The sequence below is a fragment of the Rousettus aegyptiacus genome, unplaced genomic scaffold, assembly GCF_014176215.1.
Source record: "Rousettus aegyptiacus isolate mRouAeg1 unplaced genomic scaffold, mRouAeg1.p scaffold_m13_p_2, whole genome shotgun sequence".
Lineage (NCBI taxonomy): Eukaryota > Metazoa > Chordata > Mammalia > Chiroptera > Pteropodidae > Rousettus > Rousettus aegyptiacus.
The window spans coordinates 55,125,461-55,143,105 of NW_023416295.1; the positions used below are offsets into that span (position 1 = coordinate 55,125,461).

At 35.1% G+C, this 17,645-nt stretch overlaps 1 protein-coding gene across 8 annotated transcripts in view; it reads right to left on the reverse strand.

Annotated features, from left to right (window-relative positions):
- The window catches only part of SLC4A10 (solute carrier family 4 member 10), a 235,689-nt gene that overhangs the window by 58,050 nt on the left and 159,994 nt on the right, over positions 1-17,645 (reverse strand). For all 8 annotated transcript variants that reach the window (XM_036236083.1, XM_036236080.1, XM_036236085.1 and 5 more), the window contains 5 exons: positions 16,491-16,637; positions 9,904-10,004; positions 6,888-7,062; positions 6,192-6,325; positions 5,552-5,797 (listed from right to left, as the gene is read on the reverse strand). In XM_036236083.1, the coding sequence (XP_036091976.1) occupies positions 5,552-5,797; positions 6,192-6,325; positions 6,888-7,062; positions 9,904-10,004; positions 16,491-16,637 (803 nt within the window). The remainder of the gene's footprint in view (positions 1-5,551; positions 5,798-6,191; positions 6,326-6,887; positions 7,063-9,903; positions 10,005-16,490; positions 16,638-17,645) is intronic.

Consider the following 17,645-nt stretch of genomic DNA (forward strand, 5'->3'; position numbering starts at 1 on the left):
AAATGAAATTTTTTGGAAAAAATAAGCCTTCTACTAATCGTTTCTCTTGAGAATGGCCATCACATCTCAAGTAAGTGAAATACTGTGTATTTTATATAAAGCCACATGACTTACCGCCATGTAATGCATCTTAAAGAAGAACCGTTAATTCCTGCTTAGCACTCTCCTGCTAATATTGGATATCCATATAAATTTCTGCTATTTCATAGTTATTTGACAAGAAAGTATGAAAGATAGGTCTATTTAACGTTTGCAAATCTATAGTTACAAGGAAGGAAAATAGTAGCTAAAGGTGGATCTGAGAAGTAACATTATTGAAAGACACTTACTTAACAAAGGCTTACTGGTATCTACCAACCCCTGCTCTCTGGAGGCAGAAAGATGAAGAGACATTAATTTTGTACACCTAAGACTCATAATCCATTAGAAACAGTGAGAAAAAGACATGTACATAATAAATTTATACTAAATACTATTGCTACTGAAGATAAGACTATTATTAAAATAAGAATTTAGTTCAAAAGGAAGAACAGAAAACAAAGTAAGTGGATTAAGAATTAACAGTGCGGTGGATTATCAGAAGTTTATTTACTGAATAATACTTATTGAGTGCCTACTATTATATTTATTTGATTCAAAGGTGTCGGATAATCTATTTTTTTAATATCATCTTTTTAAAAGAGGAAAAACCCTATGTTAAATGTGCATATCATTTCTAAGAAGCATTTTTTCAGAAATGTAAAAATGTGAAGACACATGTTCATTTTATGATATGTGCCAAGCATTTTGCTGGTACAGGGGGTACAAAGGTGTGCCTGCCTAATATATATTATAGCATTACAAAGATTAATCTAGTAGAGTTACACACACATTACACAAATAAATATATAAAGATACAATTATAAAGTTATGTTGCAAGCAATTTGCAATAAATTTAGTAGTAAAAAATTTGATTTAAAAAAGGCACAGGGTTTTCTCTAAATCTGAGTTTTATTCTTTATCTTTTGACTAGTGACTGCTAAAAGGTCAATGAACTACAACTTCCCTTCCATCTTCTTTCTTCGGAGTTCTGCTAACGGATGCAATCCTGCTGCTGTTCGTTCTTCCAGATGACTTCGCCGCATTGGCACCCTGTCTAAATTTCAGTCGTAACTCATTTTATGAATCCAGTTTATATATTTCTACTCCATATTAATATTCTCATAACATTTAAAGTTTATTCAAAACCTCTAGCTGAAATTTGTAAAAGTACTGTTAAAGATACTGTAAAAGAGTACAATTGTCTTGTCAAACAAGATGGGTCAGGTGATGTCAATTAGTTCAGTTAATCAATATGCATTAAATACTACCATATTGTATAGTATGATGATGGGACTACAGGGGATAAAATTGTTACATGTGTTCTACTTTAAAGGAGGCTCAAATTTAGTTGAGGAAACGAGAAAAAAATTCTTCTATAAATATAAAGTCAGTAAATAACATTTATCCAGAACAGATCACTGTCTAGGGTTATGTAGAGAGGGCTGGGGCCTGGAAAAATCAACGAGGAGATGTGGTGGGTGAGACCTAGTAGTAAGATCATGTTTTCTAACAGCTTGGTAATCATTCAATATTATTCAACTCCAGTCGGCTAATATATTGGAAACTGGTATAATAGTCAAAGCCTGTTCATTGCTTTGACCCAATCAACTGCAAAGAGTTAAAACGACACTAATCTTCCTTTAGCTAGCTGCTTTGAGTGTTTTAGAATATTACAATATATTGAAGGAACATTTCATCTTACATAACCAGAATGCTTTATTCTATTTTTACCATTTCTTAAAATCAAAGCAACCTAGAAAAAGTTATTTCCACAGACTCATTACTTATTACTAACTTGACAAATTCAGCTTGATCATCTGGTATAATGTGTATATTCTTGAAACTAAATTGATTATCTTGACACTTGCTCTTGGCACAATGAAAGAAAAGCTTATAGCTTTAAATATAAGGTCTACGTATTACCACATTATAAGAACATGATGCCAGAAGAACTAGGAAAGTCTTAAAGAAATCAAAGGCATTTCGTGATTGGGTTGGTAAAAGTATAAATTTAAGGAAATCAGAATATAGGAGACCTGATTATAAAGAATATTTGAAATGTAGATACTAAATATGATGCCTCTTTTTCAATATCTTACATCTAAGCAAAATACATGTAAACATATGCATGTTAAGTTATATAAAGGTTGCAATCTCATTTATACTGCTTCCTAACTATGACAATTTTGAAGAATTTGCCTCATAAAAACTGTGAGAGCATAAGGCTAACAACATCAGTAGAAAACTTTAAGCAAGCATGAATATAATGATACTTTCAACTGATTAGGTCACAGTGACAAGAACAATAAAACCACCAGAAGTGTCATGTGAACTTCACGAAACTAAAAAAATGTTCTGTGCAAAAGTGTGAGATTATATAATACATTAATCTCATTACTGTCATTGAGATTAGCCATTAATGTTAGCAATGACATTTATTCTTTGTAATGCACATGACTGAAAGTATGCTAATAAATATGTGCATTGTATGCATAGCAAAAAAGATTGGTTTAATTTTGCCAAAGAGCACATAATGGCAATATATGATCAGATTCATGTAAACAATGTGAGTGGTACAAGAAACTAGTGAATCGTGGTATGAAACTAAACAGAATATAGTGCAGTTTTCCCCGGGAAACTTATTCTCCGTGTTTCTCTTACATGCATTTCAGGACCAGGTAACACAAAAACCTCACTACCCATCCAGATGAACCAGTCTTGCCATCCCTCCTACTTCTCTAATTTTGGTTAAGAAGTGTACTAGTGAAATGGTAAACAGTGATTAGCATACATTCCTGCTCAGCCTTCAAATAATTAGGTATCATGCTGTGATAATGCATAACTTTAACTTAAACTGGTAGACATCTTTTCTTAAAAAGCAGAGATGAAAACATTAAGGAAGTCAGAACCTGTTTCACTCTCCTCTTGATTACCATGATAGGCAGGAATCATGGGCAAATCAAGCTGTTTTGTTCTCAAATTATCCTCTGAGAATTTGTCTTACTAAACCCCACAATTGTATTGATCTCATCACTTTTTGACTACTGGAAAGAAGGTCCCCATCTCATGTTTACCCACTCTGTCTCCATCATCTCTAATATCTTTTTCCTCTGCCTCTATGCCCTCATTTATAACACACACAGCTCTTTTCTATCACAAATTATCATTCTTGTGATCTCATCATCCTCTCCAGCAGGCTCTGTTTTCCACTTTCTTTGACACCAAAGTGGCCTACGCATACTTTCTCTATTTCTTTACCACCTACTCCCTTCTTAATTTTTTGCAAACTGGCTTCTAGTCTTGCCTCTCCTCCCGACCCAAATACTGCTTCCTAAAGTTAACAATGATCTCTTTTCCTTATACTGTTTGATCTTTATACCAGGTCTCTCTAAAGATTTCTTGATATAATCTTGCCCTTGTCTTCTACAATCTGATATTATTCATATTTTTCTTCTTTTCTGATGCCTTTTGCTTATTTTTTTAATCTATTTGTTACATTTTTTTTTTTCATTCATCTACCTTCAAGCTGTGACCATTATCCAGAGCTCAGTCCTTGCTTCTCTTGTCTTTTTCCTTTCTAGAATAGGAAATTTTAAACTTTGTTTCTCAATCCGGAGTACCCAAGAAGCTGCCACTGAGAATTCAGGGAACAGCTGCAACGGTGGACAAGTGGTGCCTCCTCACCACTTCAAACAGAATAGTTTGGCTTTTACTTGTTGTTTTGGTCCCACATTGTTTCTTTTGGAGAGCTATCAATTGTATTCGTCAGTGTACTGAAAATTACATCAGAGTCATAAAGCCTGAGACTAATTTCTTATTTACCACTGTCTATATGACTTTGGACAAATATTTTAAAGCATTAATAAATTTCTTGTAACCAGGCCTTTGCCATTCCCTCCATTTGAACCGCTCTCCTACCCTATTTCTCCGCACCTCCTGATATTTTGATGTCTACTGATATTTTGGTCTTCTTTGTCACTCCCTCCAGGAAGTCTTCTCTGAACCTAAAGTCTTCTCTGCTCTTCTGATGTGGTACTGTGACATTCTGTATCAATCCCTAACGCAGTACTTATTTCATGTTTTCTGTTCGTTTACATTCCCTATTAAACTGGAAGTTCACTGAGAACAGAATATTATTTGTGATATCCCCAGCACCTAGCATAGTGTCTAGCAAGTAGTAGGTTTGAAAATCCAAGCAGAGACAAGTATAAATCCCAGCAAGGATATCCAAATTAGAGAACATCACTCATTTTTCAATTGAAGATGTGAAAAGGCAAATATCACTGTAATCCATCATTGAGATCAAACTGCTCTTCCCATCTGCCTGCTTTCCGAATGTCCCTGACACCTCCCTCATCCCCTTATCAACCCTATTCACAACACCCTCATTATTTGCTTTTATTGGGAAAGTTATTTTATGTTTCCACTCTGATGTTTCTCGTCCAAAAATAGAGGTATACTGTTTAAAGCTATCTCTAAAGACCAAGAAAAAGTCAAGTACTAAAAATCACATTATTTTCAACACTGTGTCATTACATCAATCTTAACAAAATTATAACAGTGCACTATTTTGGTCTGATTCCAACAATTTCAACTTGTTCTAATAATAAACATAATAAATCTTAAAAGGATTTGCGGCCATATCTAAGTAGTTTATATGAGCATTGGTGTTGATACCAAAGGTTATAACTGCCTCATAAAGAACATACTGCTTCAAATATTTGCTGTATAAAAATGTATATATTAGTGCAACAAAAAAATCCTAAAATTAAATCAAAGAAAGGAGTAATATAATGTTCACATATACTCTGCAATCACAGCCTTAGAGAAATTCCAAACTGCTGGCATACTAAAACTAGAAAGAGCAAGCAATAGGTCCAATTTCATCTTTAATACTAAACTGTAATTTCAACTTCAGTAGGCAATACCTAAATAGTTCCATTGTAAATGTTGTACATTCTGAAAGCAATATTACATTTCAATTCCATGATTTTTGTTTATGTTTTTATCATATTTTCAAGCATCAAGCTAATACAATTCAGACCCAGTGAATCTCTTTTACCTCACTGCTCTAAATCTGCAAGTTTGTATTTTCAGTGTTTCTTTATATTATTGTAAATTAGAAAGGCGCTAAAAGACCAAAATCATATATCTTTTAGAAAAACGAAATCTCTCTGTACAGTAAAGTTGATCTTGGTCCACTATTATTTACTTAATAGGAAATTCCCAACAAATAGAACTCCAAAAAGACATTCCTGACAGAGAGTTGTTATGTTAAGAATTCGTGAATCAGATGAGCGGCTGATTAAATGACTTAACATCCTTTTCAGTTGAGAGTCCAGGATTTAGGTCATGAATCAATTTAAGGCACTCTAGCTGCCGAGTAAGTCCCTCATATTTCTTATAACAAAAGCAATATTTGTAAAAAGAAAGGCCCCACAGCCAACAGCGGGAAATAAATGGTACTTACGAGTATTGCGTCAGGAGTTCCAAATCATTGTGCATGTTGATTGGATATGCTTCACTGAGTTCAAACAACTTCTCTAGGGCTTCATAAATGAAAATGATGCAAATAAGAGAAGCAAAAGCTTCTTCAGTAAATCGGGTGATATAGCAGACAAGGGAGCTTGCATCAGTGGCCACAAGTATGATACATAGGGTTGCGGTCCAAAGTCCAATACTTGCTCTTAAAGACAAGTATGACAGTCCATATTCTCTAGGAGGAGAAAAAAAAATGCAGAAAGAAGGACATTTAACAGCTTGCCACCATTTAAATCAGATGTAAATAAATCTAATTCAGAAAGTGAAAGTAAATAAGATTCACATCTCATGAGGATCTAAACTCAAGACTTCATCTAAAGGGAACATCTAAGGGGATAAAACTAAAAGGGGTTCTCAGTGTTGAAAACTAAATATAATTTTTTACAAACATTATAAAACATACACAAATCTTTCACTTTTCCTTTATTTCCATGGAGACACAAAAATGGCAAACTAAATCTAATCAGCCACTTCCACCTCTCCCAGCAACCTCCGAATGTGATGTTGGGAGAAGTTAGATACAGTAGAGAAATAGAAAGGGGCTAGGGCCAAAAGTATGTAACACTTACTTGCAAAATTTAAACAAAATCTTTTCAAACACCAAAACTGGTCCTGTACTGCCTAATATGGTAAGAGGCTGTCCACCAAAGAGAGAATAGGCTATCCCAGTCATGGAGGCTCCAAAGAGAGATTCGATTGCACTCTGTGTAGAGATATAAATGATTCCATTATCTAAGCTGTACAGGCAGCCATTATAGTTAGGGAGAAAATGTTTAAAATACATGGGTATACCATTTTTTCTTTGCTACAAAAAGGCTAGCAATCTGGGACAAGATGTGGGGAGGATAAAAAAAAAGAGACAGGCAGTCAACAGGAAATAAATGGTAGTGAATGGGGATGTGTCTTCTCCACTTTCCTTATCTCGCTTTTCTTTTGCTTAATAAAAGTTTACGTATGTTCATGATAAGTTTCTGGACAGAAGCACGGCCTACATATATAGGAAATGGACCTCTTGTGAGGTAAGAACCATAGCCTAGGGTTGGGGGCCAGGGATAAGATCAGAAGCTTTCATAAGACTCAGAATTAATTGTCCTGAGATATTCCACTACCAGATTATTAGTTCCACTAGCCAAACAGGAAATTCATATGAAGTTACTTGCCAGACCATACATCAAATCTCTCCTCGTAAAGGAATCTAAAACTAAATTCTCACTTATCTTAAAAACTGATTAATTTCCAAGTTCAGAGAAAAGCATAATACATACTATACGACCTTCAGTTGCTTCTCCCAGCAGTCCTCCAAACGTGATGACAGGAGACATACACGCGCAGTAGAGAAATAGAAAAGATGCTAAGCACTGCAGGCTGAAAGCATCTCTGAAGTCACTCCAGAAGTATGGAGCTTTTCTTTTGATATCTAAAATAAGTCCCCCAAAAATCCTAAGATAGAGGGAAAACACAATAGTGAAATCCAAATATAAAAACATACAAATCAAAATGCTTATTTGCTTTGTTGCCAGGTCACAGTATACGTTTTCCATCAGCAGAGATGAGACCCAATATTATCATGATCTACATGGATGGCTTTGCACCACTGTGTTTCCTCAATTCCTAACCAAATATCATCAACAACCTCAAAATCCCAGGTTCTCTCAAACAAGGTTCAGAGCTGTTTATCAATCAAATTTCAAATAATAAGATTTAGAATTACTCTAATTTCTGTGCCACTTCTACATCAACCTACTCTTAAACTCAAGTCTATCACCCTGAATTGTTGGCAGTATTTTCTAATTGTTTATATTTCATTTAGCATAGCAGAAAGTGAAGGGGAGAGGGTAAACTGGCTTTTATATAATTCAATAGTGAACATCACCCTAGAGAGAAAATAGCGTTTAATCATGGCTCCTACTCTGCCAAAAAAAATCCCTCACAAGATATTGTTCCAGGCAGGCACCTAAATGGCCTTGTGAAGGAGACAATTTTCAGTTTTAGGCGGCCAGGAGGAGGCCCTTATAACCATTGATTGTGATCCACTATTGCCTAAATATATCTCAATGCCTATCATTCGCAAGACAATAATGACCTTACTGGTATAAACTCATTTATTTCAAATATATCCAAAAACTACACTAAAACACTTGAAAGAGTTTTTAGGGGGTAGGGGAGAGGAACAGTAATAAACTGTGAAATGCTGCCAAAAATTTGAAAACCCTAATTTTTTTAATCCATTAGAAATGAGAACATTAATGAATAGGTATTCTCATTCCTTAAACATTAAATAATAACATGCAGACTTAACACCGGACTACTAAAAACCTCTTTGTGCTCCATAGAATAAAAATGCCATATTAAAATGAATAAGACTATGCTTAAGTTCCTATGCAGAGGTTAAAAAAAAGATTATGTTCCAATATTCTGCCAGTATGTTAAATATACTTAAATTATGCAAAAATATTAAAGTTCTGTTAATTATTTTCTAAACAGAAATATTCATTTGCAATCTAACAATCATCTCAAAAATGATTGTTCTCTTGAAAAACAAATTCGCTTCTCCTTAAAAATGTACATATTCATGTATAACTAACAATTTTGACTATTATTTTTAATTCCCTGATTTGACTGACATACACACAATAATAACATATTAGTAACTACCTTACTATTATGTGTGATAAACTCAGTCTGTTTTCCTAATGATTGCTTCCATCAGAGGGATATGGAGTAGAAGAGGTTGAGAGGGTAAATTTTCAATTGAAAAAAAAGGACATTTAAAACTCAGAGACACTTGCAGAGAACCTGTGAAATTCACACACATACAAAAATATGAATTTTTTAAATTTCGGAGATCATTTCTGAATGATTTGTTAAATTTTCAAAGTCAATACAAAGCAGATTTAATCAAATAGTCTATTCATTCATTTATGATTTATATCCCACCTAATCCTTAAAAGAAGTGGAGGTGGTTATAAACTAATAATTAGTAGTTAATATGTATAGGTTTGATAGCATTTTCTAGTAGACCATTGTTTTCCAACTACTTATTAGAGCATACGTTAGCCTAAATAGCTTATATTACTGTGTAATAAATGTGCTTTTAACAGCAAAAATCTAAATCCGGAAGTGGGAAGTCATTACAGAGAACAGTGCAAGAGCAGCCCAGGTGTACACCAGCAACTCCAGGAGAGCAGATGAGTAATGGATACTTCAAGCCATGTCAGCAACAGAATCTGTGGAAGAACTCTGAAGAAGCGAAGATACCGGATATTGGTGACCTGGGAGGATTTAGGAAGCAGTAAGGAAAAGTGAACTTCGAAAAAAATCTAAGCTATGTGGCACGTTACACCTGAGAGAGAGAAAAACATTACCACCAAAAATAAAAAGACAGCATTTGAAAATATGAAAGCAAACAGAAGGTGTTACAATGCTTCTAATAAAGGGAAGAGGAAAAAATTGTTTGAACCATATCAAATTAGGTATGGAGCCTGAGGAAGACGTTAAATGACATTTCCTCAGATACAACACATAGATAAAGGGAGAGAACAAAGGAGGATTAAAATACACAGAGTTGTCAGGAACTGGAAAGTCAGTTTAGAGGACACAGAGAAAGCAGTACAGGAAACAGCCTTGAGGGGAGGGGAGCACCAATCCTGCAAACCCTTTGCAATTGCCTTCAATTATAATGGAGGCTGTGTGCACTTATTCTCTGAAGAGAGACCCACCCAAGGGTTTCTGATTTTCTGCTCACACATTGCTTGGAGAGAGACAAGCTGTCAAAAAACCATAAAGAACCATTTAAGAAATAAATTGAAGCTTTCATCTCGTCAAAGATGTGTGATTAGAAAAATAAATCATATAGCTCTTTCAAATTACAACCGTAAAAATAAAAAATACTATTATATACATCTTACTGGCATGTAATGAGAGACTATAAGACTGAGTTCTTGATATTTATTTTTATTTCCATCTTGAACTTGAAGCTTTCAACGGGCTCTTAGGAAGGGGCAACTGACAGTTTTCTTATTTATTCTAAGGATCTGTAAATGCATTTTATGCACAGCAAAATGAAAGATAGGGTAAGATAAAATGAAATGGTATATACGTTGTTCTGGTTGAACAGTAAAGATAATCAGTAACTACAGAGAAATAAAATTAATTGGCATTTTTACCTCCAAAGCATAGGTATTCAAGTATTAAAAATTTTTTTTATCTCAAAACAGCAATTCCTGACACACGAGAACATCATTTGGTTTTCGAAGTCTCATAAAAGTGTTTTTTACTAACCTTCCAGTTCGCTGGAGTTCAGGTCCACTATGTCCTCCGTGGGGCTCTGCTTCCCCGTGAGCTGCTGTTCCATTTGGTACAGCAGGTATCTTTCTCTTCTCCTGTGGAAAGTATTTTGTTTTTGTCTTTAATTTCAGGTGCTAGTTGTAAATGACACAAAATTTTTCCCTTGAGGCAGTATGCAGAGTGGCTAAGAACCCAGGCTCTGTTACTGATTTGCTATATGACCTCTAACAAGTTATCTAGTCTCCTAAAGCTTTATACCTATCAGTGTGGCTGAGAGAATTAAATGAGGACATTTATTAATTCTTTCAGTTAACATTTGTCAAGTACCTAGTGTGTGCCATTTATTGTTATGGATGCTAGATATGCAAAGATGAGCAAGAAAAAGCATTCTATTAGTGGAGACAAACAACTAAACTATATATCAGGTAGAGCTAGATCTATGAAGAAGAATAAGAGAAAGGGACAAAGAGACCAGGGTTGGGGTAGGTTGATGTGAGGAGGTGTTAGTTATAGTGGTATTATATGCCTAGTATAGTGCAATTGTTCATTAAACTAATATCATTAGCTATTTTTTAAGTGTATTTTCCTCTCTGATTTTGGCTAATATCTTCCAACCCAAGTAATGATTTATAAAATGGTTCTTTCTGATTTATTGAGATCCAAAAGGAAACTTCTAATTGAGTCAATGACAAATTAACTGAAGTTTATATAAGTGCTGTTTACCCATAGGTCTATTCCATATATTCTCCTCAGTGAAAGAGATTTTTAAAAATCAGAAAACCCTACCCATTCGTGATCTTAGAGCACACTATTGTGTTTAAGAGTGCTTAAAAGAATAAAAAAATTTTAAGTGGTATAATTGAAATTTTTACTTGACTGCCATTCCAAAATAGTGTAAACATGTGAGTAAACATGATGAACAAAAGTAAATTATCAAATGATCTTATGTACAACAGGACATTTAGATAAAATGGTATAAGGTTTAAAACATGGGAAACCAGGGTTTGAATTGCATAAAACATATAGGAAAGTTCATTGCTTCATACTTTTACAATTTCCCAGGCATATGAATAGATACAGTGAACTAAAGTTAAAATATAAAAGAAAGGGTGTGTGTAAACTAATAAAGGGACTGCCTTTACAGATAAATAATTAACACAGATTAGTAAAGGCCTTTATGGGTGGTCCTCAATACCCTCGCTATGTAACAATCACCTAGGGAAACATTTCTTAGCTTTACCTTCCACAAGTCTCAGAAATCAAGTGATATTATTTAGTTCTTCTGGGGAATTATTCCTTACTGGATAAATTAACTCATTGTTGTATAATGGAAAAGTTTATACACTGATAAGGTAAATTATAATCCATAAAAGATATTAGCCATTTAAAGAACATGTTTCCTCAAGGAGCATTCATCTTGTATAAGGGAAAAGGGTTTTGAAAGACAAGTGTGTATGAATAGTACTGATGAACATGCTGAGAAAAAATATAGAAAAATTTTTTGTTCAGAAATGCATATATTTTTATATTTTAAAACAAATCAATTGGTGAATAGATATTTGACTACCTAAATTATACAATTTATTAGTTCAATCAAGAATTTATTAGTTCAATCAGCAAATACTTATTGAGAGTCAATTTGTGTCAAGTACTAGGCCCCACCAATATACACCAGTAGACAGTTCAAGCCTGCGGGCTTATATTCTAATGGGTGAGGCAAACAATAAACAAATACATAAACTAGTTCTATAATGTGTTAAAAAGATTAAAAGCATGGAAAAATACAAATTCAGAGCAGAGTAAGGGAGGGCTTTGAGGTATGGAGTGGGTGATTGGAAGGAGGGTGTGGCTATTACAAATAGAGTGGATCAGTAGGGTCAATGAGAAAGCGTCATTTGGGAAAAATAGAGAGAGTCAAGGGAATCAGCCATGAGGATGACTAGGGCATATTCAGGCAGAGAGAACAGCCAGTGGAACAGTCTTAAGGCAGGAGCGGGGCTGCAGGGTTTAAAGAAGAAGGAGGCCAATATGGTTGGAGAGGAGTAAGCATGAAAGTGGTAGATGACTTCTGACAGGTAAAGTGAGGCCAGATTGTGTAGGTTTAGGAGACCATTGTAAATATTTGGCTTTTATTCTCAGTAAAATGAAGAATCTTGTGTAGGATTTTAAGGAAAAGAGTAGCATGATTTAACTCGGAATCATTCTGGCTGCTGTGTTGAGAACAGATTCTAGGGGCTAAGGGTAGAAACAAGGAGACCAGTTAGGAAGCTATTTCAGGAATCCAGGAGAAAGTTGATGGTAGCTTGAAATAGGGTATTGGCAGTAGCAATAGCGAAAAATGGTATAATTCAAGATAAATATTGGAGGCAATGCCAAGAGTATTTCCTGGCAGAATGGAAGTGAAGTATAAGAGAAAACAATAAATGTTTTTGGCTTGATCAACTGTAACTAAGTGTAGATAGAGTTAGCACCTACCAAGATGAAAAGGTACAGATGGAATAGATTTTGAGAAAATATCAGTTTCTTATACGGTTCAGGAATCCTTACAGTGCCTTTTCTAATATAAATGCAAAGAAGTATACAGGTACAGAAATAAGACAATCTACAATTCAGTTCAAACTTTAGACATGTTAAGTTTTAGATAACTATAAGACTTCCAAGTGAAGATACAGGATAGGCATTTGAATAAATAACTCACAAGTTCAAGCTAAAAAATCAATCTGGAAGAGGATTTAAAGCTATAAAATTGGAAAATAATACCAGGAGGGTGAGTATAGATAGAGGAGAGAGAACTAAGGACTAAGTCCTGCATTACTTCAACATAAAGAACTCAGAGAGAAGAGGAGGAATCAGAAAAGGAGACTGGGAAGGGGTGACCGGTAAGGCATGAGGAAAGCCAAGAGTGTGGTGTTTTAGAGCCAAGTAAAGAAAGTATATCAAGGAAAGGGAGTTAGTTATGAACTCTGTCAAATGCTGCTGACTGACAGGCTAAATAAAATGCAGACTGAGAACTGATCATGGAATTTTAGCATTGCAGAACTCCTTGTTGTCTTTCATGTAAGATGGAGGCAAAAGTCTTACTGGAGTAGGTTCAAGCGAGAATTGGAGGAGAGAAATTGGAGGTGGGTAGTACAGAGAACTTTTCTGTAGCATTTGGTTGTAGAGGGAACAAAGAAATGGTTGAGTAGCTGGTAGTGGTAGTGGTATTGAGAATTCTTTTTTTAAGATTTACAAATTAATGTATGCTAATAAAATGATATAATACAAAACAAGAACAGATGAAAGAAAGCAAAAGAAAGAGGAGAATCGGTGGAGTAATGCCTGGAGTAAGTGTGAAGAGATGAGATCTAGTATGCAGGTGGAAGGCTGGCTGGATAATTCATCAACAGTATCACATGGGCAGGCGGAGTATGTGCGTGCAGGTGCTGGCAGGTGGATAGGTTTGGTGGTGCGAGTCTGTGGAAGTTCTTTTTTGATCATTTCATAGTGCTCTCAGGGAAGTAGAAAGCAAGCCAACATCTGAGAGTGAAGGTCAGAAAGGATCAACGAAGGTTTGAGGAGAGAAAACAAGTATGAAATGGCATCTAGAGAGAATAATTGGACTGAGGTAGTAGGATGAACTTAGAACATTAAGGGCCCACTTGAGGTATGTGGTCAAAAATTATGTGAGATTAGTCAGTGTAATTATATGTTTTTCTTCAGCCACAGTCAGATGTATTAATGAAGGTAAAGACTAACAAGTTGAATTCGCATAGAGCTGTGGTTTTGACAAGCAAGTAAATGGCATGAGAGAAAGCAAAGAAGTTGAGGATATACAAAAGGGAGTGATTATAATGACTGACAAAGTTCTAATGGTATATTATCACTTGAGGTGAATTGTTATTCTCTTAATTGAAAGGAAAAAGTACTTAAAATTCTGTTATTTACACATTTCAAAAGAATAAAAGCCATGGAAATACTTTCCCATATGGGAAAGTATTTGCTGAATTAATACGTCTGAAGTCAGAGCGCTTAATATGTTTGAGTGAATTATGCTCCCTTTAATAAAAGAAAACATAGTCATAGTTTCTGTTATTCAATTACAAAACACATTTTAAAAATACTAATGTTGTAAAGAAGCATAAAGCATATCTCTAATTCAAACTCATTATGTAAAAATGCTGACTAATATGATAGCCACTAACTACATGTGATTATTTAAATTTAAGTTAATTAAAATTTAAAATTCAGTTCCTCGGTTGCAGTAGGCACATTTCTAGTGCTCGACAGTGGCTTCACTTATTAGATAGCATAGATACAGAACACTTCTATTATTGAAGAAAGTTCTATTGGACATGCTCATATAGAACGTTAGAGCAAGGTCATACAAATATGTAACAGCAGAACCCAGGTGTCTTGATTCTTAATTCAATGTTCTTTCTACTACCACCTCTCAATCCCAAGAATCCAACAAATTCTGCTGGTGTCTCATAAAAATAATTTTAAAAACACAGTAATCCCATGCATGTATACAAATGCTAAAATATAACCCTTAAAATTATTCTTTAAGCAAATTCCTTCCTTTTAGCAGTAGATCAACTGAAACTATGTGGTTGCAATTATAGAAAAACAAAATTGTAATTGCTGAGAAAAAAGAAAGCAAATTATCTTTAATAGTTGTGAAATGACTTCAGAATGAGAATATAGAAATGAGATGGTAGTTTATTTTTTCTTAAATTTATAGTCAGATTAAGATAACCTTTTTAAACACTCATGTTTAAATGGTATACCTGCTCATTCACCCACCTCCAGCTAACCAGAAAAATTTCTATGTCTGGGTGGGTCAATTAGGCCATCTGTTATTTCAATTAGTGCCATAAAGTCAGACCAGACTAGACTCCACAGGAACAAGAGCCAAAGGCAAGGCTGAGTAGATGAAAACTGGGAGGGTTACAGGAGGCAGATACAATAGAAATAAAGGTTAGCCCTAGGAGGAGTGGGCTTAACAAACATTTGACCACTAATCTTAACAAAGTCACACCTAGAATAAGAAAATGACCCCAAACAATATCAACAGTCTTTATTTCTCTCTTTCTGGATTATATAATGAGTAAAATGAACATTTGATCTTTAAAGGCAGAATTTTTACAATTTTTATACCATATGCCCACACAAAGGTAATACAAAGATAAGAATTATAATAAAAAATTCTTCCCAGTCATAAATACGATTAGCAGTAATTGGGAATTTTCTATATAATGGGTAAGCCATACCTTTGAATTCTCCTAATACTTGCTAATTTCAAAGTAATGTATCAGACTGTAGAAAATTTAATTTTCCTTGATTATAATATGTTTTAAGTCTTTGGGTCTAAAGTCTTTCCAAGCATATGGAACTGTTTGATTTAGTAGCACATTATCAATACACCAGATTTCTCAGTGAGGTATGAGGAAAAGGATCAAGGAAGATTTTCTAACTTCATGCCCTTGCCTTCTTATAGGTTAAATAGGTTCTGGTACCAATTCCAATGAGTGGGGAAACAGGGGCTTCCCACACCAACAAGCAGTGCTCCAGGTACCAGCTGGGTATCCTACGATTCAGCTCAATTCTGACACTATCTACCTGGCGATAGCATCAGATGCCACTGGTCATGGGCTCAGTTGTGCAAGATTGCCCCACCCCACCCCCACTTCAGACACCAGTTGCAATTTCAGGTTGTCACCTAAGCTTCTGACTGATGGGAGTCAGAGATTCTCCACACCCTTTCCTGGGGTTTCAACTAATTTGCAAGAGCAGTTTACAGAACTCAGAGAAACATTTTACTTACTGGATCGCCAGTTAATTATAAAAGGATATAACTTAGGAAAAGCCAGATGGAAGAGATGTATGTGTAGGGCAAGGTATAAAAAAAGAGCAAGGAGCTTCCATGTCCTCTCCAGTGCATGTCCCTCCCCAATCTCCGTGTGTTTGCAAACCTGAAAGCTCTCCAAACCCTGTATTTTTGGGGTTTTATGGAGGCTTTATTACATAGGTATGACTGATTAAACCAGCAGTCCCCAAACTTTTTGGCACCAGGGACCGGTGTTCCTAGGAGAACCTAATGCCTGATGATCTAAGGTGGAGCTGAGGCGGTGAGTCTAGTGCTGGGGAGCAGCTGCAAATACAGATGACACTTGGCTCACTCACTCGCCCACTACCAATCCGTGGCCTGGGGGTTGGGAACCTCTGGATTAAACTGTTGGCGATTTAACTCAATTTCCAGGCCCTCTCCCAGTCCCCAGGGTTAGGAGGATGGGACTAATCACAGGTTTGCCCTTATTGGCAATCAGCCCCTGTCTTTAGAAGAGCTCCAAAAGCTGCCTCATTAACATAACAAAAGGCATCTTTGTTGCTATCATCACAGGAAATTTCAAAGGTTTTAGGAGCTGTGTGCCAGATACAGAGTGAAGACCAAATACATATTTCTTATTATAAATCACAATATCACAGAGGTTATGATTTAAATCATTTGAATCTTTTTGATCAGTTTTATTATTTTAGTACATGTATTTAAAAGACAACAAAATGATGGGATTTATAAGAGTATTTTCAAATATACATACCTGGGAAGGAACATTTTTTGGAGGCTCTATTCGAATGCTCGGATCCCATTCTCCAGGAGGGAGAACAGTAACCTGATCCAGAAATTCATCAATTCCTGATACCAAGTCATTACGATCTTTAGCTTTGTAAGCGACGTCATGAAATACCTATAGAAGGAAAACAAATGCCATTTATAGATTTTAAAAAATTAGAAACACTTAATGTGCTCAATGTTTTCATCTCCCAGTTATCTCACATGTGATTCTAACAATTTCAATAGGCAGCTCTTAAAGATGTTTTTAATGTAAAATGTTATAATTTAGTTTACTCTGAATGCACAGAGATATCAATTTTTCTTAGAATGCTACAATGAATGTTGAAAGTTCTGGAAGCAAGAGTAAGAGAAAGGGAAAGGAGGGTGAAAGGAAGCTCATTAAACTAGAATTAATGATTCAAGCTTGGCAAATTTATACATGTGTAGATTAAGCAAACTTTCTGAAAGCAGCTCTTTTTTAAAATAAAGATGAAATTTATAGAATAAATTAGATGCGTTAACAATATTTATACCCTGGCATATATAAACTAATTTTAAAGATTATTTTTGTTTCAATTTTTAAATAATAATGTTATAAATTAGCATTTTCTGGATATAAATTGTATCGACACAGTGTGTAGTGTATATTTCCATTCAAAGTACACACACACACACACACACACACACACGCACTCCGTGGCAGTTTATTTAGGCACCACAGGTTTTCTTCTAGACACAGGGTAAGATTGCATTCCTTTCCATAGGGATTATGTATGTTCTATTTGAAATAGAGTGAAATGCTCCATCTCTCTGACTCAATTGTTATTCAAGCCTATGTTGTCCCGGTGGCCTTCAGGCCAAGAGTTCCTGCTTTGGACTTGCTAATCACTAGAGGAATTCTGCTTGAAACTTCAGTTTTTACAAAAACAGCCCCTCCCATTTTCCTTTCCCTTGACTTAAAAGAAGATTAACTCTGTCCTTTCTTAAAATGGATTTGAAGATTAGGTCTCCCATCTTCTCTGCTGGCGACTTCTTGATCAATAAACCTTTCCTTATTCCAAAATCTAATGTTTTGAGTTTGGGCCTTTTGAACCATCAGGCACACAGACTTTGGACTGGTAACATATTTAGGTGTATATAT